We start from the raw sequence: 26,655 nt of genomic DNA, 5'->3' as shown, positions 1-26,655 counted from the left end.
GGCATAAGTGCGCCCCCTAGAGACGTGGACCCCATCGGAGGAGCAAACTGATGACGTGGTTCGTCCGGCCCGTTGCCTACCACAGCAGCAGCAGTAGCAGGATGGCGGACCAGAGCAGGCAAATAAAACTCGCCGCAGCCAAAAAAAAGGTAAAATGAATATAATTCCACTCGGCGGGGTATCGTGAAAGCGACTCTTGTTTGCCTATATTGAATGCTGTTTTGTTACAATTGTGTTAACGCGGTTATGGTTGTGCCATTACACGTTGTCCAACCTCTTTCCCCGACGCTTGACCGGCCTCTGTCGGTCGTCTCGCGCAGGAAAGCCCAGGGTTTTATTGAGGCCTGTACTTTTAAAATCAACTTTCTCGAAATGTGGAAACCGTGTTTATTTATTAGTGACATTTTATCACCGACACTTTGAAAAGTCACCGATTTTGTTGTCCAAGGCGTTCGAGTTGTTTTTTTAGCTGACAAACTAGAATATGTATTCAATGGAAGCAGGACGTGCTAACTTTGCTAGGTAGATGTTAGCCAAAAGACTAATGAATAGGGAACCGTGTACGAGTGCAAGCGTGCCATAGTTTTGTTTTTGGTGTCGCTTATTGTTACTTAGTTGGTCGCAAGTTCTAGTCAGCCGGATAGAATGACGGGGACTGTTTTGACAGCTGACAGGCCACTTCCCCGTCCTGTGGTGTGTGCTTGCTTGGCTTAAGGCTTGTTTTCTCGTTATAATACGGCCTTTAAAACATGCGAAGTTACCTTTTAGGAAATACTTTGTCCCACTTTTGTTCAGCACAGCTACTGTGATATTTATTATCTGTCTTGAGGTTACATTTCTCCCCTATATAGTGTTGTAAAATTTCACTTTTTCAAAGCAGTTTCCCAGAATTCCATGGGGCCACTGCTGCGACGTGGACCCATTATGACAAACGTAAAGACTTGGAGAGTTCACTTTGGGAACTTTTATCTTAATCGCCACATCGTCAAAAGACTGACTGACAAACCAGCTGTTGGGCTGAGAGTTGCTTCGGCCTAGCTTCCTTTGACACATGATATGTTGAGCGTGATTAACATTGTTTGAGACAGGGCTGGTAACATTCTTGCTTGCATAGCGCTATCCTAGAGCTTCCAATCTCATCAGATCCTTCACTATACAGGAAAGGATAGAATGAACTTTATTATGTCAATGGGAAATTTGTTTTTATAATATCGCTGCACTAACTTTTCTTTCTCACAACTGGGAATGACTGCAAATCCTAGACCACAACAAACACAGAAAACAAAAATCACAGGCAAAATTAAATTATAATTATTAATTATAATTAAAAGCTATTATTTAGGGTCTCAATTTGTTTAACGTTGCTGAACGTCGGGGTGACAGAGAGCAAAAGCACACTTGTCTTTTTGCTCTGGCAATAGCTCTTATTCTGAGAGGAAACATTCAAATGATCCTCTGAATACTTTGTGAGCCAGGTTGCCTTTGGTCTGATCAAATATTGACAGTAGAGAGAGATAGTGTTTCCTACCAATCACCTTCATAGCAGAATTAACTCTTTGCGATCATTAATTTACATTGTACTGTAAATTTTACTGAGCCGATCCATACTGCCATCACATATCTGATGTCTCTCCATAACAGTATTATACAAAAATTGTTGTGATCTTGTTACTCACAGCAACCTGCATAGTGCCAAGGAAGTGCAATCGAGCCAATTTTGCACAGACTAGATCAACACGAGAATTCCATTGTAGAGATTTATCGATCTGAACGACCAGCAATTCACAGATTACACTCTACTGTTTTTGTATGCATGAAGTCTTTGTTGCCTACTGCAGTTCATTATCAGTTTGAGAAGCTTTGTTGCAGTCAGTGATACAACACAACAATTAATTTAGAGTATGCATGGCAAGTTTCTTAAAACAAGATCTGTTGATGACCCACACAGCAAAAGGCCAGCTACTATTACCGCAGAAGAAAACACTGTACTTCTACAGCAGGCAATCACACAAAGCCAGGAAAAGTCTATCTGGAGGGCTGCAGTGGCACTCTGCATACACAAATGCTGGAGTCAGCAGATGCATCTGCTAATGATGAAGCTTAACCCACACTGATTTCAGATTGGTAAACATCTTAATCTTCCACTTGAAGCCTTTGAGTAACATGACATTAGTACCGGTAAACTTGATCACTTCCAAAAACATCTGCTGAAATGAGCCTTTGTTGATGCAGAGTTTAAGTAGTGGCCATAAAGATTGTCAAACTGGTGCTGAACTGTTGTCGGGGACAGAAACCTTTTTCCCAAGGAGCAATTTTCCAACATAGCTACAAAATCAATTGCCGAACTTTGGGCAAGAAAATAATTTGCTTCCCAAAACTGCGTTGCACTGCAAAACTGCATGCTAATAAGTTATCGTCTGTCTGAACAATACTGGAAATGAAATACAAAACAAAAAGTTCACAGTGACATGTGAGACGCTGTGTATTTATAAGAGTTGATCTACTTAATTTGACTTGCAAATGACTATTAAGTGAATCCTATCTCACTGGTTCGGAGTCAAAGATAATTTCCTTGGTTTTGGTGGTATGAATACAGAGATATTTCAATGAATTAGACAGAGGAGCATGTCACCGCAATAAATTTGTAAAATAAAAATGTAATCAGAGAATTTGGTATAATGCCTGACTGCTTCTCAACTCATTAGTATGCAGTGTGAATAAGATAGGAAAGTTCAAATCACTGAGGAGCCCACTTAAAACCTCTTAATAGTGGATCGCATTCCATTGACATTTACTTGCTGTGAAATGTCAGTCAAAGGCGAATAGAACCATTTTGTAGTGACAGGATCTACATAATGGCCTGAAAGCATCTGAACAAACAGATGAAGAAAAACTGTGTCAAGGGCAAAATTAACATCTGTAAACAAAACTTCTGCATAGGATTTGGGGTCTTGTACAAGTTTTCACATTGACAGATACACAATGATGTTGTCCTCTTTCTTCTGATCCTTTCATAAGTAAATTGCAGAGCAAGAGAAGCTGATATTACGATTATGATTGCGATGATCATGTCAAGGATTGGTTTCAGCATACTTCATAAAACATATTAATGTCACTGGTTGGAGAAACATATTTTTTGCTGGAGCTTGACACGTTTGCTGACTGGAATGTTAGAACTTTACCACAATATAGGAACAGTATGACCCTTTTTCGCTAATTTTGATGGAGCACCAAGCACCAGTTAGTTCAGAGAAACAGTTTTTTCATAAACATGCAGCAAATCATCAGGTCTGCTAGATCTCTGACTACCAACTCTTTAAAAAAAATGGTTGGGCCCCACTATTGGGCCACTTTTAACATTTTGTCATGGTTAATCGAAATGAGGGTTCATGCTTGCCTCAGACATAGGTGTTGAAGAGTTAATTCAAATTAAAAAACAAATCATTTTGTTTGATTTTATCAAAATAATTTCTGCAGACAAGCTTTTTTTATTTTTTATTTCCGCAGGCTCCATATTGTTGTTGTTGTTTCCCCATTGATTCTGTTTATTCTGTGTGCGACTCAGCTGAAGGAGTTCCAGCAGAAGAGCTCTCCAACCAGTGTTGCAGGAGAAAGAGGAGTTTTAGGTGACGCGGGAGCCAAGAAGAAGAGGAAAGTGAAGGGACCCAACCAGTATGATCCACCCTCAATTGACAGAAACTCTCCAGACAATGTACGCCTGGTCAAGCAATCTCTCTTCAGTTCTTAAGCATTAACTACTTTACATTTGTTAAAAATGTCCTCTGGTCAGGTCACATGGTGAAAATGAAGGGTCTATATTTCTGAATTTGAATCCTCCTAGTACCACATTTGTGTGAAAAATATGCCTCTAAAGTCACAGAAGAGTTCTAACCATCAACACACACAGGACTAAATCACACTGTGGGTTTTGCTTTTTTTTGCTTTTTCTTTCTTTTCCGACAATGATTCACAAAGTTGGCGCAGCCTCTTTGCGTATTGTTAAGATAAAATTAATATATACTTAAGCATGTATTAAGGTATGGAGAGTAAAATTTTAGTGCATGTGAAATCTTAATATTGGGCCGAGGAGTCTTTCAGATGTGTACATGGACATAAACTCCCTGAGAAGGGTTGCGTCAGGAAGGGCATCCGGCGTAAAAATTGTGCCAAAACATATACGTGCGTTCATCTGAGATGACACGCTGTGGCGACCCCGAAAGGGACAAGCCGAAAGAAACATGGACATAAATATGGATGTACTGGAATTAAATTCGGCTGCCGTTTTTGGATATAAAGCAATGTAACGCGTCCCAGGCAGTTAGGTGATATCCTCTTTCCTCAAGGAGGAATTTCTTTAAACAAAAAGCCTTTCAATATGTTTTACAGTCTCATTTTTCACTCATTATTGTGTTAAAGAAAAATCCAGACTTTCATTATTGGCAATAATTACATCGCATAATACATAGACTTTCAAAGAGGCCCTGGACTCGGCTCTTGCTCAAATTGCAAAATCTGTCTGAGAATCAAATATTTCTTCAGAAAACGTTTTTCTGCAGACATAATTTTAAAGTCCAGACCTGTAGAATAAGTGGCAAGGTTGTCAGCATTAATTAAGTCCTTTAAGAATGTTAAAATGAGAAATGTGAGTTTTATCATTACACCTTTGTCATCTGAGTTAAGATTTGACATGCCTGAATATTAAAGTATTCAAAAAATTACATAAACTATTGCCTGAATAATTAATGAATTAACTTATACCATGACAACAGCTTGACGGACCCAAGTATGTCTTGTCAGATAATTTCAAATTGTTTAAATTATTAAACATTATTATTCAAATTAAATTAATAATATAAATAAATAATAAAAGTAACATTAATTATTAAAATTATTCTTATTTGGAGGTTTCGTCCTCTTCTGAAACAATGTGTGGTCTCCAAAAGATTTAGAAAAAGCCTGCCCGAGCTGTTTTGTTTTTTATGGCTCTTAGGTTTCTAAAATATGAGGCAGATGAGCCGTATGACCCTGGCTACAAACAGCAGTCACAGATTTGACAACACTTGTGACCTTAAGGCCATTTCCTACCTAATTATTCTCAAACCAAGTTCACATGTCTGTTTGTTTCCACTGTTACTCTCAGTGTACCTTGTTGAAGTCAATTGTATGAGATTACTTTGTAGTTGCTGACAGTAACATTTTATGTACCAACCTTTGAGGGACAGGCATCCCATTTTTACCCATTGTATTCAGATGACATCCTGTGGGGAATCCTTAAAATGCTTTGCTCTTGTTTTTCACTCTCTTCTAAAGATTTCCTTCTCTTTCCTTCCATGTTTCTCTCATATCTATAGTTTGACAATATTCTCAAAGCAATTAGTCAAAGCAATGGAGTAATCCCGCCTACGTATAGCAAAAGTCAGGTGAGCGCTATCTTTCCTTGTCTGCACTTTTCATGCTTTCCCAACATCCATGTCCTCCTCTTAATCCCACACTTTCTCCTCATGTTATTTATGATTGATATCCTGAGTTCCTTATTTAATGAAGGGTCTTTAAGTTTGTAACAAGAGGAATGGTGCATGTGCCCATCTTAAAGTGTTGAGAAAAGTGTGTGTACATTTTTTCTTCCCCCTTGCGACCACTGTTTTATTCAGTGTGCTTGCTGTAAATGTTAGTTTGGATAGGTAGCGCAAATGTAGGCTGCTAAAGTGCTACTTGTCTTATTGTTGTTCATTTTCCGATGACCGTGTTGTTAGTGCAGATAAATGCATGTAAAGGCATTTTTTTGTCATAACTGTCCTAAACGTGTGTATTCTCTTCATGCCACCTCAGACTGTAACAGACATGGAGACCATCGGCTCTTCTGGTCCCCTGCCAATGGGCGATCTTGGCCGACACTCACCTCTGACTAACACTACTAGCACTAACACCACTACTAACGTCCAGAGTATCGGCCACCACACTGACATGCTGCAGGTGTGTCTCACACCAACTCTATTCCTCGCTTGTCTCTGCTATGCCATTTAGAATATGGAATTTGATAGCTTGCATTGATTTACTTTCGGTAAGATTATTTATTAGTTGCTGTTCGTATGTTTGTTTTTGCCACAAGTTTGTTTGAATCAGTTTGGTTAGTTGGATTTATTGTCTAATCTTCTCATTTGTGGGAAATGCGGGGGGGGGGGGGGTGTATTCTTAAGAGAAGCCTGACACAAAGACATGCAGCAGTGCTCGACAGTAGGTCCTTTTGTTCACTGATAGTCAAACTTTTTCATTTTCCTTCAGGAGTGTACTGTAGAGTTGGATAACAGGTACATAGCTAGAATTCTTAAGAGATGATGACAACCAGAAAGTTTGGCTGGTTGAGATGATATATGGAAGAACTTCAGTAAAGCGTTTGCATAGCGTGTTGTTCAATTCCTGTAATTTTTTTCATTGTTAATGTTTCTGTTTGATCGTACTTCCCATTTTCTGGTCATTTGATGCCCTGCAGGACTACCCCGACACCAATGGCAGTGAGAGTTTAACAGAGGATAATAGGTAGGTTGGCTTATTTCAATCAACCTTACACTCCAAAATGTCACACATCATCATTGATGCTGTTTTCTCAAGCTGAAGTACTAAAACAGTAAAGGCAGAAGCTGTAAATAACAGTAATAGCAGTGAATGGAGTTTTCCTTTAGCCATTTTGAGCAGTATATGTAGAACAAACGTGCATATCTTTGTAATCATGTGCATAATGTGTGTTATCCTATAGACCGCTGTCTTCCACAGAGAGCCTGCGACAGCTCTCTCAGCAACTGAATGGCCTGGTCTCTGAAGTACGTTGCCGCAACCTCTGGCGATTACAAATCTTACTTAATGCATGAGAATTTTAAAAAATGTGCTTATTACATTTTCTGTTTCCAGTCTTCAGCTGCGCATGTGAATGGTGACTGTGCCCCATCAGTCGGCGAGAGAGAGTTGGACGTATGATGAAATGCTCATGAATTTCCACGCACTCCACGTGTCACTTTAATTTTTTTTTTTTAACCACACATGATTATGCTGTTTGCCCTTGTTTTAGTCATGACATGTCATAGAAATGTTTCTCCTTCCCTATCGTAACCTTTTTCTTTGTCTTATTCCACAAAAACGTTATTATTCTCTGCCAATTTTTCCCCCTTTCCTGGATGCATGTGTACATGGTAGAGTCGGAACCAGGAGCTGTCTGCTGCCCTGGAGTCCAGCACCTTAACAAACTCTCAGCTCAATACCAAGCTTGACCAGCTGGTAAGAAGCTGTGTGTGTGTGAGTCTGAATGCCACAGTGCACGAACCGTGTTGCATGTCACCTTTATGGCACGCCATGTTAAGTATTCTCACTAAAATGATTACTCATGCATGTAAGTCATTCAATTTCCCCCCCAAGATTCTATTAACATGTACTGAACGTATTTCTGCAATTTGTAACAAAATTGTGCAAAGCTATTTGAAGTGCCCGATCAGAGAAGAAACTGCATCCCAAGCACTAGGTGTAAAATTGTATGTTTAGTTCTCTAGATATGACCAAATACTTGATACTCTGACAGTGAAGTTAATCTTTTTAAACCACTATGCAGAGGTGGAATTGTTCCACGATGCAGCGGTGATAACTTGTGTTCTTTTGCTTTGTCAGGCACAACAATCTCGGGAGCTCACAGATCAGCTGCAGAAGGTATTTTTTACTCTTCATATTCCCTCCTTATGCTTATCTCCCTTCTGGACATTCATTTGAATTTCTGTTTATTTAGGAGCGAAAGGAATTTGAGCAAAAGTTTTCCAAAGAGCAGGGAGCCATGCGGGAGCAGCTACAGGTACTCTTGACACAAATTGAACCTTTGTGCGAAGTACCATGAAATACTACATGTGTATGGCAAAAAAAATATATGGCCAGGTAATGGTAATTTATTTCAGTCATTTGTTTCAAAAAGTGAAACTGTAAATTAGTTAACTGCCCACAAAGTGAAATATTTCAAGCCTTTGTTTGTTTCAATTTTGGTTATGGCAAACAATGATCAAATCCAGTATTTCACACATTTTAACCACGTGACCAACAGCAAAGTATATTAATCAGAAATGTTGGCCTTCTGAAGTGTATCAAAGTAATATAACTTTGTTGGACCTTCTTTTGTAATAATTGTAATAAAACAGGTGTGGCATGGAGGTGATAAGCCATTGGCACAGTTCAGGTGTTACCGTAGCCTATGTTGCTTTGATATTTTGATTGTCTGCATTTTGGGGTTACTGTTCCCTTGTTTTAGTCTTGACCATACCCCATACATTTCCAATGGCATTTAAATCAGGTGTATTTGCTGGCCAATAAAGTACTGTTATTCCATTGCTATTAAACCAGGTATTGGTAATTTTGGCTTTATGGCCGGGTACCAAAGCCTGCTGGAAAATAAAATCTTCATGCTTCCCACTGATGAGACTTTTTGGAGATAAAGTGCGCTGAAATTTCCTGTTAGATAGCTGCATTGACTGAGGAGTTTATAAAAAAAAAAAAAAACAGTGAACCCACACCAGCAAATTACATGGCTCCCCATAACCATTACTGACTGTGGAAACTGCACTCTGGATCGAGCAGCTTGACGTTTGCTGCGGCAGTTTCCCTCCAGACATATAAAATCCAAAATTTGCTCTCATCTGAAAAGAGAAATTTGGAGTCCCTGGCCAACAGACCTGTACTTTTTCTCCTCACCCCAGCACAGATCCTTCTGTTGTTGTTTGTTCAGAAGTGACTTGACACATGGAATTCTACAACTGTATCCCATGTCATACAAACATCTGTATATGGTGGTTATTGATGCACTGACACCATTCTCAGGCAATTCCTTACGAAGCGCCCACAGATTTCTGAGTCACCTTTACTTGACAATCCTCTCAAGGCTGCGGTCATCCTTCTGGACCTTTTCTGGCTACATTTTCCTCTTCCTCTTAACATTTTGTTACTGTACTTTGATACAGCGCTCTGTGAGCATCCAGCTTCTTTTGTAATTTCTTTTTGAGGTTTTTTCTCTTAATGGATGGTGTCAATGATATTTTTCCACACAACCGTCAAGTCGGCAGTCTTCCCCACGTTTCTGAATCCAACTGAACCACACTGAGACCATTTAAGGCTGAGGAAAAACTTCTCCAGTTTTTTTGCTTTAATTAGCTGACGAGAGGCGGCACGGTGGTCAACTGGTAAAGTGTTGGCCTCACAGTTCTGAGGACCCGGGTTCGATCTCAGCCCCACGTGTGTGGGGTTTGCAGCTGTTCTCCCCGTGCCTGCGTCGCTTTTCTCCGGGCATTCCGGTTTCCTCCCACATCCCCAAAACATGGAACATTAATTGGACACTCTAAATTGCCCCTAGGTGTGATTGTAAGTGTTGCTGTGTGCCGCTATGTGCCCTGCGATTGGCTGGCAACCAGTTCAGGGTGTTCCATCCCTCCTGCCTGTTGACAGCTGGGATAGGCTCTAGCACTCCCCGCGACCCTCTTAAGGATAAGCGGCAAAAAAATGGATGGATGGATAGCTGACAAGATTGGGACACAGAGCCTACAGTTTTGGCACATGCTTGTATGTGACTTATTTAGAAGTAGTTGTCCACGCGCTAGAAGACCCTTATGAGCCATCCACTTAAACACTAGGTCAAATAAATGCCTCGGGCAATGTTTATTGCTGTTGGGTGGTTGTCATTGCCTTTAAAATTACTGATATTAACAGTATTATCATGTTTCATTGTAGACTTCATTCCAATTGCACACACTGCCTGCAGAGTGGACAAGGCATCTCAGTAAAGCTGAGGTTTGCAATTCATCTTAAAGAAAAAGCATTCTTGACCAAAAGTTTGAAAAAGTTCATCATTCACCTAAAAATATTTAATGATTTGGATTTTTAAAAAAATAAACAGTTTTATTATTGCTATTAGATACCTGATATTCTCTGCAGTTAAATGAATAAACCGGCGGACACAAGGAATTGCAGAGATTATCTTTGCTATAACTACACAGATAAGCATTAATTGACTATAAATTAATTGGCCTGGGTAGATTCAAGTGTAATTGCTCTACAAAAACAGTGATTGCATCAGGCAGAATCAGACAAAACGCTGTAGTGTATTTTATTTCGTCTCCCAAGGTTCACATTCAAACTATTGGCATATTGGTGTCGGAGAAATCGGAGCTACAGACCGCACTACAGTACACACAACAGGCTGCACGGCAGAAAGCAGGTATGTGTGTTTCAACATTGTATGATCATAAAAACAATCCTGAGTCACAAATTCTCCTTGATACTTTTTTGTGTTTCTAGTGGAGGCAGAGGAGCTGAATAGTCGACTGCAGTCAACAAAGCAGAGGGTGTCTGAGTTGGAGAGAACGCTTTCATCCGTATCGACGCAACAGAAACAATTTGAAAAGGTGTGTAAACACAGAAAGAGCTTGAAGCAGATACTGTGGAGCAGCATAAAAAAAAGATACGTTTTACTTCACAGAAACCTTTGTGACTTATTTTTCTCCTCTGTTTTTGTCTCCAGCACAACAAAGAGTTAGAAAAAGAGAGAGATGCCCTTAGGCTCGAGTTATTTAGGCAAAAGTAAGTCACATTGTGTTTGTCTTTTCAGCATATCACATTTTTTTGTCTATTCATCATAAAAGACCACCAGTAGAAATGAAAGCTGCACAAAAATTTTTTTTTGCATTTGTTTGCAGCAATTTGAGCGACGAGTCAAAACAGCAGAGCTCGGAGCTGTCAGAGCAGCTGAGGCAAAGAGTGCAAGAGGCGGGAGCATTGCGGCTGGAGGTGGAGGACCTACGCAAAAGGCTCGAGATCTCAGACCTCATGTTGCAGCAGGTCCGTTTACGTGCAGTGGGTACTGAAAGTATTCTGACCCCCTTCATTTTTTCACTCTGTTATATTGTAGCCATTTGCTAAAATAATTTAAGTAAAAATTTCCCTCAATGTTTACACAGTTAACCAGATTCAGATACAGAATTGTTGACATTTTTAAAGAAAAAAAAGATGCAATATCACATATTCATAACTATACAGACCCCTTGTGTAATATTTAGTAGAAGCTCCCTTTTGAGCTAATACAGCCATGAGTCTTTTTGGGAATGATCCAACGAGATTTTTTTTTTTTACACTTGCAGAGATGCTCAGTTGGGTTTAAATCAGGGTTCTGGCTGCACCATTCAAAAACAGAGTTCCTCTGAAGCCAATCCTTTGTTGTTTGTCCTTTATCCTTTGGCTCAGTCTGAGGTCCTGAGCATTTTGAAGGTTTTCGTCAAGGATGTACTTGTACTTGGCTTCATACCTTTTTCTTTCGATTGCAACCAGTCGTCCTATATATACAGCTGGAAATACAGCCCCACAGTGTGACGCTGCCACCACGCTTCACTCTTGGGACTGTATTGGACCAGTGATGAGCATAGCCTGGTTTTCTTCACACATACCGCTTAGAATTAAGGCCAAAACCTTTATCTTGATCTCATCAGATGAGATAATCTTATTTCTCACCATCTTTTAGTCCTTCAGGTGTTTTGTTTTGTGCAACCTCCTTGCAGACTTTCATGTCTTTCACTGAGGAAAGGCTTCCCTTGGGACACTCTGTCACAAAACCCCAACTGGTGGAGGGCTGCAATGATGGTTGACTTTGTAGAATTTTCTCCCATTTTCTTACTGCATCTCTGGAGTTCAGCCATAGTGATCCTTGGGGTCTTCCTTACCACTTTCACCAAAGTTCTTCTCACCTGATTGCTTAGTCTGGCCGTATAGTCAGCTCTACGTAGGATTCTGCTCGTCCCAAACGTCTCCCATTTAAGTAATATAGAGGGCACTTAATGTGTTGACTGGTGCCGGTAGTGTGCTAAATAGATGGAAAGAATACTTTGAGAAGTTGATGAGATGACATGAGGGCAGTTGGGGTTAGAGAGGAAGATGCAGAAGATAGGCTAAGATGCCAAAAGATGACACGCTGTGGCGACGCCTAACGGGACAAGCGAAAAGGAAAAGAAGAAGAAGAGGGCACTCTACTCTTAGAACCTTAAGTGAAGCAGATTTTTTTTGGTAACTTTGGCCAGACCTGTGCATTGCCAAAATTCTGTCTCTGAGCTCTTCAGGCACTTCCTTTGACCTCATGATTCTCATTTACTTTATTTGACAAGCACTGTGAGCTGGAAGATCAGTTGTATGGCTTTCCTAATCAAGTGCAGTCAGTACAATCAAGCATAGTTGGACTCCAATGAAGGTGTAGGACCATCTCAAGGATGAGTAGAAGAAGTGGACAGGGCCTGAGTTCAGTCAGTGTGTCACAGCAAAAGGTCTGAATACTTATGTCTGAAATATTTCAGGTTTTCTTTTTTAATAAATATGCAAAAATCATTTTTTATGTCAATAAGGAGTGCCATTAGTACATTGAGGGAAAAAAATTAACTAAAATGATTTTCGCAAATGGTTGCAATGTAAAAATTTACGGGGTATGAATACTTTCAGTACCCACTGTGTATACGTTATACATATTGTGAAAGTATTTGCTGACCTGCCTTGACTCATGTAGATATGAATTTGAGTGAAATCCCATTCTTAATCCATATGGTTTAGTATGAGATTGCTCAACCCCCTACAATTATATCATTTTAAACCATTCTGGAAAGGCTTTCCAAAAGGTTTAGGATTGTTTATGGGAGTTTTTGACCATTTTTCCAGAAGTGCATTTGTGATGTTGCATGCTAATGTTTGACTCGAAGACCTTGCTCTCAGTCTCTGCTCTAATTCATCTAAATGTGTTTTTTAGTGTAAAGGTCAGGATTGTGCAGGCCAGTCAAGTTTATCCACATCAAAGTCTCTCTTCTATGTTTTTATAAAGCTTAAGAGGTCGTCCGATATGGGATTTTCAGGACTAATACTAATTATTAGTAGGTAAGAAGGCTGAGAACTGATATTCATTTGCACTAAAAGTAAAAAATTGGCTTGTACAAAGACTTTGTTTAAATGTCATGAGCATTTGGGTTATTAAACCAAACAAAATACAAATAAAGAAGTGCATGGAGTTCCTAGACATGCAAGACTGGACTCCCAAACATCTCTTACAACGTTAAATAACTCCCTGAATTCTTTTCCACTGTAAAGAAAGCAAAATTCACATATAGCTGAAATCACTTTGTTTTAAGTTCAAACACAACACAAAGTTTAGAGAGTTAACAAGCGCAGCAGCACCACTTGTAAAGTAAAATCAAACTTCTATAATAATTCCCTGAATTGGGTTGGTTATCAGTAACTATAATCATAACACGCGCTCCTGCATTGCTAATGTTACACTAAAACTAACATTTGCAAAAAATGTTATGCCCCTTACTCGTATTACGGCTGCTTAACCAATGAGATGGCGCCGTGGGTGGAACAATGCTGGAGACAAATGGCAGAAGAGAGCCGTGGCTGCATCTGAGCTGAAATAACCCAAGTTTTAATTGATATCTTGAATTCCATGTCAAATTAAAAAAAAAATACCAGTTAAGATTTATATAAATTCCAAATATCAGTGCCAATAATGAGGCCTAAGCAGTCGATCACTAAACTGTTTGCACAAAGTTGGAAATATCCAAAATATTATCCCCTGAGCTCTAGTGAAACAAACTCTTAACATGTCAGTGTAGCAGGACAATTTGGACAAGTCTGGGTTTTACGTCTTCCAGTTCCAACATGCCTGTGCCCCAGTGTACTAAGCAAGTTCAACAAGGACATGGACGACAGATTTTGGTATGAATCATCTTGACAGCCCTGTACAGCGTCTAAACCTCATCCTGATAAATCACCTTTGGGTGTGATTTTTGAGTGGACAAGGAGCCTGACCTTCTTGTCCAACATCAGTGTGTGACCTCATAAATATGCTTCTGGAGTATTGGGCAACAATTCACACAAATTCAACCCTAAAACTTGTTAAAAGCCTTCCCCCAAGAGTTTAAGCTGTTATATATAAATATGTCATATTAAACCATTTTAATTTGGAACGGGACATCACTTAACATCATAGACAAGTCAAGCCAGATGAGTAACTACTTTTAACATGGATTGCTCGATTGATTGACCTGGATTGGAGCTTTGTTCCTGCGTGTTACTAAATAACACATCTCCATTGCTGTGTTTTTCTTTGTTTGGTCAGTGCTCCACCCAGTCAGACCCAAGTAGTGCCAACCAACAGATCCAGTTACTTCTGGAAGAAAAGCAACAGATAGAAGTGCACAATCAACAGGTGCTGCCTGATTATTTGTTGTTGACTTTTACAAAATGTTTTATAGAAATTGCTGCTTTTCCTTTGCAACAAATTTTACTTTTAATGCCATGCTGTCATTTATCCTGTAGCTGATGGAGTCTGTTGCCCAGCTGAAGACAGAGAGGGACTGCTATGCAGAGCAGATTCAGGAGGGGGGCCGCATTTGGAAGGACAAAACAGAGCAGCTGCTCACACAAGTAAATCATGCAGATTTAAAGGCAAAGTGAATTTTTCAAAACCAAAATCAACAAAGGTTTCCTGTTGTGTCATAGTGATTGGCATGGCAGTTCTTTTGAGTGGACTGAATCACAAGAAACAATTCATTCAAAAGATTCCTTCACTGAATCATTCAGTTCTTTTTCACAGAATCATTCTAGTGCTTCCTTATTTAAGTCGATTCACAGACAACTGTATAGAGTTGTCAAGTTACTCAACCCAAACAAACCACCTTTACATTAGGTGTGTCTTAGCTCACATTTAAGTCTAAATAACACACTGGCACAAGCTAACATGAGATTACAAATGTGCAAAAATGTATGCATACAAGCATTTTACATGAATGGTTTCAAGTCATTAAACTGAGTTTTGTCATTTACATTCCATAATAAATGTTAGGGAATACAAGCAAATTGTAACAGCAAAGAAGACCACACTGGCTGATTTTAGTAACTGCATCGGGTATTAGGTAGGAACATTCCTTCATTTTAATGTGCAATAAAGGACTGCCAACAAAACTGGACATCCTAATTGCAGAGGAAAAAAATTAACGAAAAACCTAACGACAAAGATTATGCCACATACTGGGAGACCAATAATTGGATTGGATTGGATTGTCCTCTGGACAAGTGAATAGTCAAGATTTCCAGTGAATAGTTGGAAGTTCCAAATAAAATCAGTAATTATCTGAATTTGTAAATTCCTAATACGCGGGGTTAACTGCACAAATGCCTGGGTATGACAAATGTTATGTGCCCATCTTGAAGGTGTCACTGGTTGCAGAAGAGAGGGACAGAAATATTCAACGAGTCCAAGAACTTGAAGCTACAATCGCTGAGCTAAAAAATGCTGCAGGTAGACAAATACTTTTTTGTATTATTTTTTGATTTTGTGTATCATGATATTAAACTATAGTTGGCCCTCAGTTTACTCCATAGTTCTGTTTCTATGGCATCAATGTGACCCAAATGTGTACGCAAGTCTGAATGTGCTGTAGTAAATCACGAAACTAGGGTCACGCAATTGTCAAGTAATTACAATTATAGTAAATAGGGCATAACTGATAAAACAATCAAATAAAAGGTCTTATTCTTACACACATACCTTTTTTTTTTCCATTTTGAAACGTTATATGTCATCAAGGACCACTGTGTGGATTCTAATCAGACACCTACAGCTTCCGTGTATGTTCTTTGATCCAAGTCAAAGTCTTTCTACTCCATCTCTTCCAGCGCTACTTTCCAAAGAGAGAGAAGACCAGAGTGCTGCAGAACCTCAGTCCTCAGGTACTTCAGAGAGTGAATTAGCTCTACAGGAGGCACTCAACTCTTTGCAACAGGAAAAGGATTCTCTCGATGCGCAGTACCAGTCACAGGTGTGTACCAATATGTTGTAAGTTGTCTCCCTGAAATGTTTTGAATGGTCTTAAGACTCAGGTTTCGCCTTATAGCTGCGTGACAATGAGCAGCTGAGTCGCCTATGCTCAGAGCAAGAAGCGCGTCTGTTGAATCTGGAGGAGCAGGCTGAGAGACAGGCCCAGGAGGCCGACACCCGTCGCCGCATGCTGGAAGAAGTTCATTCAGACAAGGCGACCATCAGCCGTGCTCTCACGCAGAACCGAACACTAAAGGACCAGCTTGCTGAGCTGCAGAATGGTTTTGTACAATTGGTGATTTTTTTTTTTTTTTCTTAAGTCATACATCCATCCATTTTCTCAAGCACTTGTCCTCATTTAAGTTTGCATTTGAAATAAAAATCTGTCCCTGCTGATTTTAGGGAACAGGCATCATACATCCAGGATTTCTATTAAATCCTACTTTTAGAAGAAGTATAATTTCTGTCAACCCAGAGACTGGAATTCTGGATTACAACAGCAGAGCAGTCTTTTCAGTGTGAAGTGTTTTAAGTCAGGCACAGTGTTGGGCAGCTAAGGGTTGCACTGGGAAATGTGTGGAGTTTGTCCGCAAAAAATTAGATCAAATTAAAATTAAAGCCGTCTGCGTTTGTGATGAAACTATCAGACAAAAATATCCCTAGCAGTTCAATGCAGACAGTGAATCAGTCCCTATTACCACATTTGTGCATCTGTTGTTTCTTGTATGAATAATCAGGCTCCTTGTTTTGCAGCTAAGGGGTCCTTCGAAAACGTGTTCCCTTTCATTTGTGGCAAGGATAGTTTTTGTTTACACAGAAAATATTGTATGATTATTTTCTTCAATAGAAATACAAAATAAATAAGATGGTGAACTTTTCACAAGCATGAGATAAGGGACAGCCCATCACTAGGTTAAAGCCGTCCTTTCAACAATGTCATTTTTGGTGCGTCACTAAGGGGGCCAGCGTGGGAATGTCGGTTGACACAAAATATGAAAGATCAAATACTGTACTAAAAAATACAAAGTTGTTAGAGTAGCTGACAGGCTTAATCAGAATCTATACACTAGTAGGGGTTTGGGTGAAGATGACTTAAAGATAAAGTATTCAACTTTGTTTTGTTAAGAAAAGAGAAATAAAGCATTAGTTTTAAAATGGTTAGATTGCTACCTTTTAATGTAAAATGTTTATTTCTTAATGTGTGCAGACAAATGAGAACATGGAGCTGACCACCGCCATTCAGTCTGAGCAACATATTAAGAAAGAGCTTGCGCGCAGGATGGGTGAGCTTCAAGAGCAGCTGCACAACGTCAAGGAGCAGGTTCGGTCTTCTATGTCAGTGTTTCTCAACCTTTAGTCAGCCAAGCTACACATGTTTCATCTGAAAAATTTCACAGCATACAACTGAACAAAATGTCACAAAACATACTATCTCACAAGATTAGGTACACATTTTTAAAAATGGTTTTTTTTTTTAGGGGGCAACACTAAATAATTGACACCTTTCAGCAATGTTAAGTTGTCAGTGTACAGCTTCTATTACTATCCACTGTCACAGGTATATACCACTAGCAAAAAAAAAAAATTGCACCCCGAAGTGAGAATTTCCAAACTGGATACGATAAACTACAGTATTTTGCATCTCCTTCGCCATGTGATACATTCATGTTGTAAGGTTGCAGGTCTGAAATTGTTCAATTTGGTGTTATCACGCTTACACTCTCGTGGTGTCTCATGTCAAAAGAAAAAAAGGGAATCTGGAAAAAAATAGTTGCCTTTGATAAAGATGGGCAAGATTCTCCACAGCCCGACACCAGCAGACCGGTATGGGGTTACTGACCATTTAATATGGAGCCGTATAGAGCGACTGATCCAAAAATATTTTATTGATTGCCAGAGTCTTCAAAAGTTTTATTTTGACAATAATCTCTATCCGCCACTGCCTCTGTCATATCTCTCGGTCACATGATTTGGAGAAAAAGTAAGCCCGCAAGCAAGAAATGAATTTAAAATAATGTTTTCAAAGCTTCAAAAAGTTGAAAAGGCTAAATGATAAGGCTGAAGATCTTAGCACTATCAGGAAAAGGTGTATTCAAGAGACTCTATGCCTCCCTATGGTTCACATTTTTTTGCCAACTCGCACACGTTACCCACTGTGCGATAGTTCGCAACAGGCTAGGAAATTATGCAATGCAGCAATGAAAGCTGGTTTGGGATGTTTATTTTCCCTTTGGGGTGCACTCACTTTTTGGACAGTTATAAAAACTGTACAGTAACTACTTCACATCAGTGTAGCCCTAAGAAATTATGAATACACCATGTTTTTTAAAATATCAGAGATGGATTCACTTTTGTGAGACACTAGACCAAAATGTCCCCCCCCCCACCCCCCACCCCACATTACATTGTACCTTCTGCCACCGAGTGGAGGAGCATTTAATTACTCTGCCTAGTGTTATACTTGGTTGGCACAGATAGATCTTCTTTTCCTTTTGGCTGAACAAAGAAATTTTCTTCGCTGCTTATCCTCACATGGGTCACAGGGAGTGCTAGAGCCTATCCCAGCTGTCAATGGGCAGGAGGTGGGGTACACCCTGTACTGGTTGCCAGCCAATCGCAGGGCACATCGAGACAAACAGCCACACTCACAATCACACCTAGGGGCTATTTAGAGTGTCGAATTAATGTTGCAAGTTTTTGGAATGTGGGAGGAAACCGGAGTGCCCGGAGAAAACCCGCGGAGGCACAGGAGAACATGCAAACTACACACAGGTAGGTCCGGTATCGATCCCGAGTCCTCAGAACTGCGAGGCCAACGCTTTACCAGCTGAACCACCACGCCCACAACAAAGAAAATATTTCTGGCAAATACAAAATTATAAAATGAATTAAGTGAGCAGTATGGTAGAGCGTTGGCCTCACAGTTCTGAGGACCAGGGTTCACATCCTGGCCCCTCTGTGTGGAGTTTACATGCTCTCCCCGTATCTGCATAGATTTTTTTCCAGGCACTCTTGATTTCTTCCCACATCCCTAAAAACATGCATTCATTGAGACTCTAAAATTGCCCCTAGGTGTAATTGTGAGTGTGACTGTTGTCTTGTCACTTTGTGCCCTGAGATTGGCTGGAAATCCAGTACAGACTGTACCCAAAGTGTATAGACTCTAGCTCTCCCTTGACCCTTGTGAGGATATTGTAAGTCGCTCAAAATATGGATGGATGAATTAAGTGAAACTAGATACCGTGATCTGTCACTACACATTAATGTGCTGTGGAACAGATGTTGGGAAATACTGCCCTACATTGTTTTTTTTTTTTTTTTTTTTTACCAATTTTCATACCAAACATGTATTGCATGGGATTGTGCAAATTTCTGTTTCTCTTGCCACCAGCTGGAGGAGAAATATAAGGAAGCTCAAGGTCTGGCCGAGCAGAGGGACCAGGTGGCGGCCCACCTCCAGCAGTACAGCGCCGCCTACCAGGCGCTGGTCACCGAGAGGGAGCAGATAAACCAGCAGTATTTCACGCAGAGCCAGATCATGGACCGGCTGCAGCATGATGAGTCCATGGGGCGCGCTCAGCTGGAAGTCAGCCAGAATGAACTTAAGCGAGCACAGGTATGTAAGGATGCAACTTGCTTATCTTCTGTGGAGAAATCATGAAAAAAAATGTGTCCCTTATATTGCCATTCAGGAGCATTTGGATCATTTGGTGAAAGATAACGAACATTTGAAGGCTGAGGTGAGGGAGCTCCTCAACAGCTCAGCTCTTGCCTTGGCACCCAGAGATGAAGGTTTGTCTCATACTTCTGACTCCCATTTCAAATTGCCTGCCGGATGTATTGTTAATATCAGAGATCTGAACAAAGATATATCAACATCTTCAATATGTCATCATATTGCTCAGGTGACGGCGTGGAAAGCCAGTTACCTCAGGAGAGCGTTACAGAATCATCCTCCATTATCATCCCGCAAGACTTCGAGAACCAGAAAGAAATGGTGAGAACAATGTTTTCCTCCAACTCCTCCTGTGTTAGTTGTTTGAATTTGGCAGCAAAATGTGGTGTTCCGAGCCTGAGGACTCCTTCACTGTGTGTGACCACTCACTTATTAGGACAAATAGTTAATGAATTTGCACATTGATTGTGTATCTACCCCCAGCCTCCACCCCCCCCCCCCACACACACACACACTTGCATTTTCGTGATATAGATTTCTATAGTTCACTTAGTCACTCCCACCGCATTTCAATTGTATAGCCAGCTTCACGACCCTTTCCCTACATGCTTCTTCTCCTGTTCTTGTTCTGTGCTATCGTCTCCTGTCCTTCCCTCACAGGGTGTACCCCAGCCTCATGCACTATCTTTGTTTCTTTGTTTTAGATATATAATAACTTACTTCTTTTCATCCTGTTTACAATTAGCACTTTGTCTTTGTCTCTCTCCCCCCTCTAGAAACTCTTCTGTTTGATTGATTGTCTCTGATTCTCAAACTTCAATTAGAATACTACGAAACCAATTTATAATACTAAGAAACCACAAAAGAACCTTAGAAACACCACCATGTCACAATAAAACTTTTCTGGCATAAAATGGATGCAGACTCTTCATTCTGCTTGACCTAACAGCCCCAACAGGAAAAAAAGAGTTGATTAAATATAGGGTTCTCTGTTCACGAAATTAACACGTTCTGAGATCCTTTCTTCTGGTTCTTATGACGAGTCACAGAATTAATCTATTCCAGCCTCAAAACCAATTTATGTTTACCTTGTTTTTATTGGTGTGTAGGTGAAGTTCTTCATGCCTTGCCATGACAAAGATCATTCAGATTGAATTTAATATCAGTTTGCTTACATTTGACTGGGTAACCAATTCTACCCCCTCCACAGGAAGAGTTCATCCGTGGTGCGTTGGCTGGGTTGGAGGCACAACGAGACGAGGCAAGGAGGCAGCTGAAGGAAGAGCACCGACTCCACATGGCCGCAAAGCACCAAGCTGCTGTGGCTCTCAGCCTCGAGCAGCACAGCCACCGTGGGCAACATGATCACGATCGCCATCATGATCATCTGCACACTCAGGACCAAAATATTCACTGTGAACACAGTCTCCAACTTTCAGGTGAGAAAAGGGGCATTTGTGTTGTATGATTATTTATTGTAAGAAGGTCAATTGCATAAAAGGAACTTCAGGGAATTTCACAGTATTATCGTGGTAACGCAAAATTGTTCTTGTCCCTGGCTCATACCCCGCAGTAGATGGGCAGAGCATGAACAGTCGAGACTGGACCCCATCCCCAAAAATGTTTGCCAGGGCTTTTGAAACCTGTTTTAATGTGTAAAAATAGCCTACTATATCTTAAAGTGTGCTAATTGTGGAGAATGAACCACTGTGCCCAGAAGGAGGAGGAGTACCAGTGGAAGTTTATCAAGCATTACAGACTGCAATGGAAAAACTCCAGCGGCGGTTCACCTCACTCATGCAGGAGAAGGCTGATCTGAAGGAGCGCGTGGAGGAGTTGGAGCACCGCTGCATCCAGCTGTCCGGCGAGACGGACACCATCGGTGAGGAGGGAGGAATTTTTTTCTGCTGTGATCGTGTGTCTCAAGATGATGATGATGATGAAACTTTCTCAACGTTGAATTTGAGGCGAGTACATCGCCCTGTACCAGAGCCAGAGGGCCATCATGAAGCAGAAGCACCAGGAAAAGGAGCAGTACATCAGCATGCTGGCTCAGGACAAAGAGGAGATGAAGGTATGGAGGAGAATGTCTCTTTGAGAATGACCACACATCCTAAATAACTTCCTGTCCACCAGGCGAAGCTGGCAGAGCTGCAGGACCTGGTCATGAGGCTGGTGGCCGAGCGGAATGACTGGTACAGCAGATATGCCGGTGCCATGGGTGGCGTGGCCTCTGCCAACCCCGACCTCCTTCCTGTTGGCAAGGACCACCGTCACCCCAATGAACGAGCAGACAGCGATGACCTCAATGCTGATATCGAAGCAGGTCAGCATGGAGAAGGTAATGTCTGGTTGGTAACAAGAAAGTAACCTTTTATACAGATCACAGCGAAACAAGAAAAAGGCACAATCAGACAATTGCATATACAAATGCAGTCATTTACAAAATTTTGGTGGGGACAATTACAAAATTTCAACTGCCCAGTAATCAACAATCATTTAAAAAGAAAAAAAATTGTATATAACTGGTCAACAATGGACTTTATTTTTTAGCTGGCCTTTTTGAACTATGGCCATGTTTTTGTTTACATGTACAGTTATTTGGCAACCCGCTTCCAAATTTTTCTTTAGAGGTCAAGTGTCATGAAATGGATGATTTTTGGTATATTATTAATGAAAAACCCACAGCTAATATGGTCCCATGTGTTTTTTTTTTCACCACAAAACATGATTTTGACGTCTACAGCTTTTTGTAACTCCCGCCATGAAAATCCTCTTGGATTTGTTTTCGAGAAGAAGCAGGAAGTGACTTACAGGACAGAGGTGCCCCCTTGTGGACTCGTTTGTTTCCATTAGTTTTACCTCCGGGAAGGTAGCTCGTTGTTCCTTCGTGTTAGCCAAAATGCCGGCTCATTGCAATCCCTGACATTGCTTGAACATTCGGGAGAATGGATTTACCCTTCATAAGTTTGCAAGAGACCCGGTTCGTTGTGAAAAATGGATTGCACGGGTGCAGAGGACGAGAGCTACGCGGGTTCCAATTAACACGTAGGCAGTAATGCGCTCCGGCTCGACGGTGTTCAACAAGTACTGTGGCGGCTTTGAACATAACCCTAAAAGCAGCATGGCTCGGCTCCACCTCCTCCTTATATGCCACCACAGCTTGTATAAAATCAGCCACACCGGCTGAGGCGCTGCGTTCGACGGTCACTGCTTCTGCGAAGGCTGCACGTCGCCGCGATGGCTCATCTCCACCGTGGAAGTGGATCGGACGGGGATGAGGTTTGGCCGTGATCGCATATCATCTGAATATGGCTCGAAACAATAGTGTAATATTGCCCCGGTAACATCACTCGGTTGTGTGGTGTTCTCCTTTTCGAAAAGAGCTTCCGTGTCAGACGGGACGCGTTTGTCTCCCATAGTTAGGGTGCACCGCGTGTTTTCATTTGCGAATGTCCGGGTGATGTCACGGACGGAGGACGTAGCCAATATGGCGACCACTTGGATATCACAGAATGACACTTCTGCAACTTTGCGCATCAATGACGCACTTTCCGTTCACATTTATTTTTTTCCGTATAGACATTGAAGTGAATAATATTATGTGTTTTTTTTCACTACAATATCTATTCTAGAATGTTTATAAGGATGACAGCCAGGCTTTAATTCACAATGATATCCCTGTCTTTTTTTTCTTGGTGTAAAACTGAATTATTGCTTGCACAATATCTTTTGCAGTGCATGGTGAGAGCTGAAAGATGCTCCCAAACAGTTTTATGGTGAACGTTATTTTGATCCGTATATTTAAAATACTGTCTGTGTTTTCATCCTTGATGAAGATGTGCCAAGCTGGAAGTTAAACATTACACACCATCTCATCCCGCACTATTTGAATTAAAAAAATTCAGCTTTCTGGTATACTCGGGTACTTTCCCCATGCGATTGTGAATTTGTTGAACTGACAGCAGAGTTGCACTTCTGTTGATAGCAGAATATTGTCCATCAGAATTTTATTTGCTCTGGATTTTAATTTGTTTACCAGTTTCATTTTCCTTGTATCTCTGCCTTTGGCACTCTCCCCCAACAAATCCAACAGAATCCAGTCTTACATCTGTGTACGATTCTAACTGCTTTCAAATTACTTGTGCTGAATGTGACACTTGAGGTAGTCCAGCTTCCATTATGTCGACATGTTCCCTTCCAAAAAGTCCCTTTCTCTCCCTTTTTCAGACTAGACCTTTCTCTCTTGGAAAAAGAAAATGTCATCCAGTTTCACCACCTTTTCTTTTATATTAGTACATACTCCGGCAGTGATTGCATCTTAAAATAACAGCATTTCCTATTTTACTTTTGCCATTATTATCGAGGGTAGACATAAGCAGCTTTCCTAGCTCGTCTTCGCTCTACATTGCCCAGACCTCTTTGCTAAATAAGCAGCAATGGTGGGCAACACTTCAGGTCGCTATGATTGTAAACATTGACAGGCTTCGTAAGTACGTATGTGAAATGTGCCATTGGATGTCGCAGCCAGTCACCCCTCACTCATTGAGTCACATTGCAAAATGGCACAAACCGAATATTTGTTGTACTTTCAATTCAGGTCGAGAAAATTTCAAGAAGAGGCACAGAAAACGTTAACCTCCCAAAAGGGGGGCCCACTTTGAAAACCACTGCTGTAGCTTTAGCACAAAAACTTTTTTTCATCAAAGTATTGAGATTAGGTTGGCCAAAAAAAATCTGCGGAATTGTGAGTCGCAAACGCAGGGAACACTTTACCGCTGAAGGTGGAATATTAACTTGTTGTACATAGTATCTGGTGATTGTTGTTAGCTTCACCATTCCAAGGGACTTAGACACATGACTCTGATGCACTCTGTGTCATAGAAGCCATGGAGATCATCCCTCTTTCCGAGCCCACCGCCGACCATGAAGCCCCCTCGCCTGACATCCCGCCCCCATCCAAGCCCAAGCTGCCGCCTCTGGTGGCCCCCAAGGAGGACGGCACGGCCCGCCAGATCATGCAGCTGCTGCAGGAGATCCAGAACCCCCAGGGGCCACCGCGGCTACCCCCTTTCATGGGCGAGAACCCCTGCATTCCCTTCTTCTACCGTCCCGACGAGCAGGACGAGGTGAAGATCCTGGTAGTGTGAGACCGCAACGCTGCTCATCCATATAGCTAACGACATACCAAGTGAACGCTGACCGCTTTTCCCTACGCTCAAGCGCAATAACAGGCCCTCACGTCTCCTTACTTGTGACACATCACGTTTGAATGTACTACTTATCAAAAACTGGAGTTTGTGGGTGTGTGTGTGCGTGCGAGGTGGAGTCAGATGCGTAATTTTATATTGTTGAGATAATAGAAGTTAATTGCACTAAAAGAGTTTGTACAAAGCGTCACGATAATGTATCCTATGAAGCTTCTACAGCTGAGGGTGGCACTTTGAAGGTAATAAGGATGATAGATGGAGCTGTTATAGTTACTAGACCTTTTCACCAAATTTTCCAAAATTGTATGTAATCCACCACCAACTGTATTGCTCCAATTGTACTGGGCAGCAATCTCCTTTCCCAAGTCAAACAAAGTAGCATTTACTGTATTGCTTTGAACTTGCATTACTTCCCTGGGTGTCATCCTTTCATTGGTTCATTCTGTTACTGTCCTTCCAAATACGATACCCATTGATGTCTGAGGTCTTTGGGAGTGAGCCAACAAACTATATCAGGGGTGTCCAAACGACAGAACGGAGTGCTTTGGAACTCACCGTCCAATTATTATAATTTTTTTTTTTTTGTTCTTACATTTTTTTTTTCTCGGTATACCGTATGGGTGGCAGTGTGAAAAGTGTGGGTGTCAAAAAGTGATCTGCAACACCCACATCCTCCATGGGTTGTGGTGCCCTTGACAACTACAAGGACTACTAACTACTACTTCTAATAATAATAATTTTCCATAGAGATTTTCTGTATATGCTAAGTGGTAACATTTGTTCATATCGATGAATCGTTAATTCTTGGAGAAGCAATTAAATGTTTTGCTTCCCAATTGGTCAGCTAACTACAAATTGTGCCTGTTTTGGTTCTGAATGTGGAGATCTGCTGAGTGCAGCTATATATATATATATATATATATAATAAAACTATATCATTATGTGATTGATTTTTAGCTTGTCTAATAAATCCAAAGGAGTTGAAGAATTTCAAGGTGGCTATTGTATCCTTCAATTTTTCTGTATGTGGCCTCAAACTAAAAGGTTTGGACACCCCGATATAAAAAAGGGTTGTATCGCTACACTGTTACGTTTGTGATTGAAAGCGAGGAGGAGAGGGAGACGAGTGATCATGCAAGGTGGGTGTATATATTGTAAGTCTGTATCATATTGTATATTTGTGGCCAGCTGCGTATGTGCAGAGGTGATAGTGACTTGACGGACTAAAAGAGATGTATATTATTTATTATTTGGGATGATTTAGTGACTCAACTAATCAGTTTTGGATGTGAAAGAAGTCTTGCAAAAGGAAGTGAATGGATTTGTTGGCTTAGATTTTTTTTCTCCGCCCTCTACTGAATAAAACTGATTGAGCAACATTATTTGTCTGCATTTTATTTTCTATTTCAAAACAATACTTATATTTGTTTGTGGTCCTTTCCTCATTGGTTGTCCTGCCTCATGGCCCCGAACCACAAGAGCCAATCCTCTTAATCACTCACTTAGCACATACTCCACTCACTGCACGTATATATTTTTGTCACAGGTCACATCTGGGCACATATACATATTCAGTCCTGGGGGGACTGTTATGGGGTCAGGAAAGTGGGTCTTGGACTGGGTTTCAACGTGTCTCTGCTGTTTTCTGGTATGGGTGCCCTGCCTGACCCCCTGGATTTTAATGGATCACACACAATCTGCCCCATGTTTTAATACGCCAAAAACACTCATATTTGAAGAGTGGGGTGTGGATTTGGCTGTTAGCAGATGTCCTATCCTCACAGCCTCCCATGTAACAATTAATGCTTTGTCTTCTATCTTTATTTCTCCCCTCTAGAAATGTTGTTCTCTCTGACTGATCAATTCTGATTCTCAATAAGCATCGATTATAATACCAAGAAACCCCA

The 26,655-nt window shown here is 40.9% G+C and overlaps 1 protein-coding gene across 6 annotated transcripts; it reads left to right on the top strand.

Annotated features, from left to right (window-relative positions):
• Nucleotide 1: 1 nt before the first annotated feature.
• Nucleotides 2–26,127, top strand: golga2 (golgin A2). 6 transcript variants are annotated; one of them, XM_061801331.1, is made up of 28 exons: nt 2–149; nt 3,566–3,712; nt 5,352–5,420; nt 5,830–5,973; nt 6,491–6,537; nt 6,755–6,818; nt 6,907–6,966; nt 7,189–7,269; nt 7,654–7,692; nt 7,769–7,831; nt 10,141–10,234; nt 10,315–10,421; nt 10,538–10,596; nt 10,713–10,854; nt 14,162–14,251; nt 14,362–14,469; nt 15,256–15,343; nt 15,721–15,863; nt 15,939–16,157; nt 17,070–17,183; nt 19,254–19,478; nt 19,555–19,654; nt 19,768–19,859; nt 20,749–20,977; nt 21,259–21,420; nt 21,506–21,612; nt 21,675–21,879; nt 24,423–26,127. In XM_061801331.1, exons 1-28 carry the CDS (start codon nt 51–53, stop codon nt 24,686–24,688), a joined length of 3,363 nt encoding a protein of 1,120 aa, XP_061657315.1. In that variant the 5' UTR covers nt 2–50; the 3' UTR covers nt 24,689–26,127. The 6 variants fall into 6 exon arrangements, with proteins under 6 accessions (XP_061657315.1, XP_061657316.1, XP_061657313.1 ...); XM_061801332.1 differs by having other exon boundaries at nt 21,256–21,420; nt 21,675–21,864; XM_061801329.1 differs by having other exon boundaries at nt 21,256–21,420.
• The last annotated feature ends 528 nt before the right edge of the window (nt 26,128–26,655 follow it).

This window comes from Syngnathoides biaculeatus, chromosome 17 (assembly GCF_019802595.1).
Source record: "Syngnathoides biaculeatus isolate LvHL_M chromosome 17, ASM1980259v1, whole genome shotgun sequence".
NCBI lineage: Eukaryota > Metazoa > Chordata > Actinopteri > Syngnathiformes > Syngnathidae > Syngnathoides > Syngnathoides biaculeatus.
This window is presented reverse-complemented; position numbering and strand designations above follow the sequence as displayed.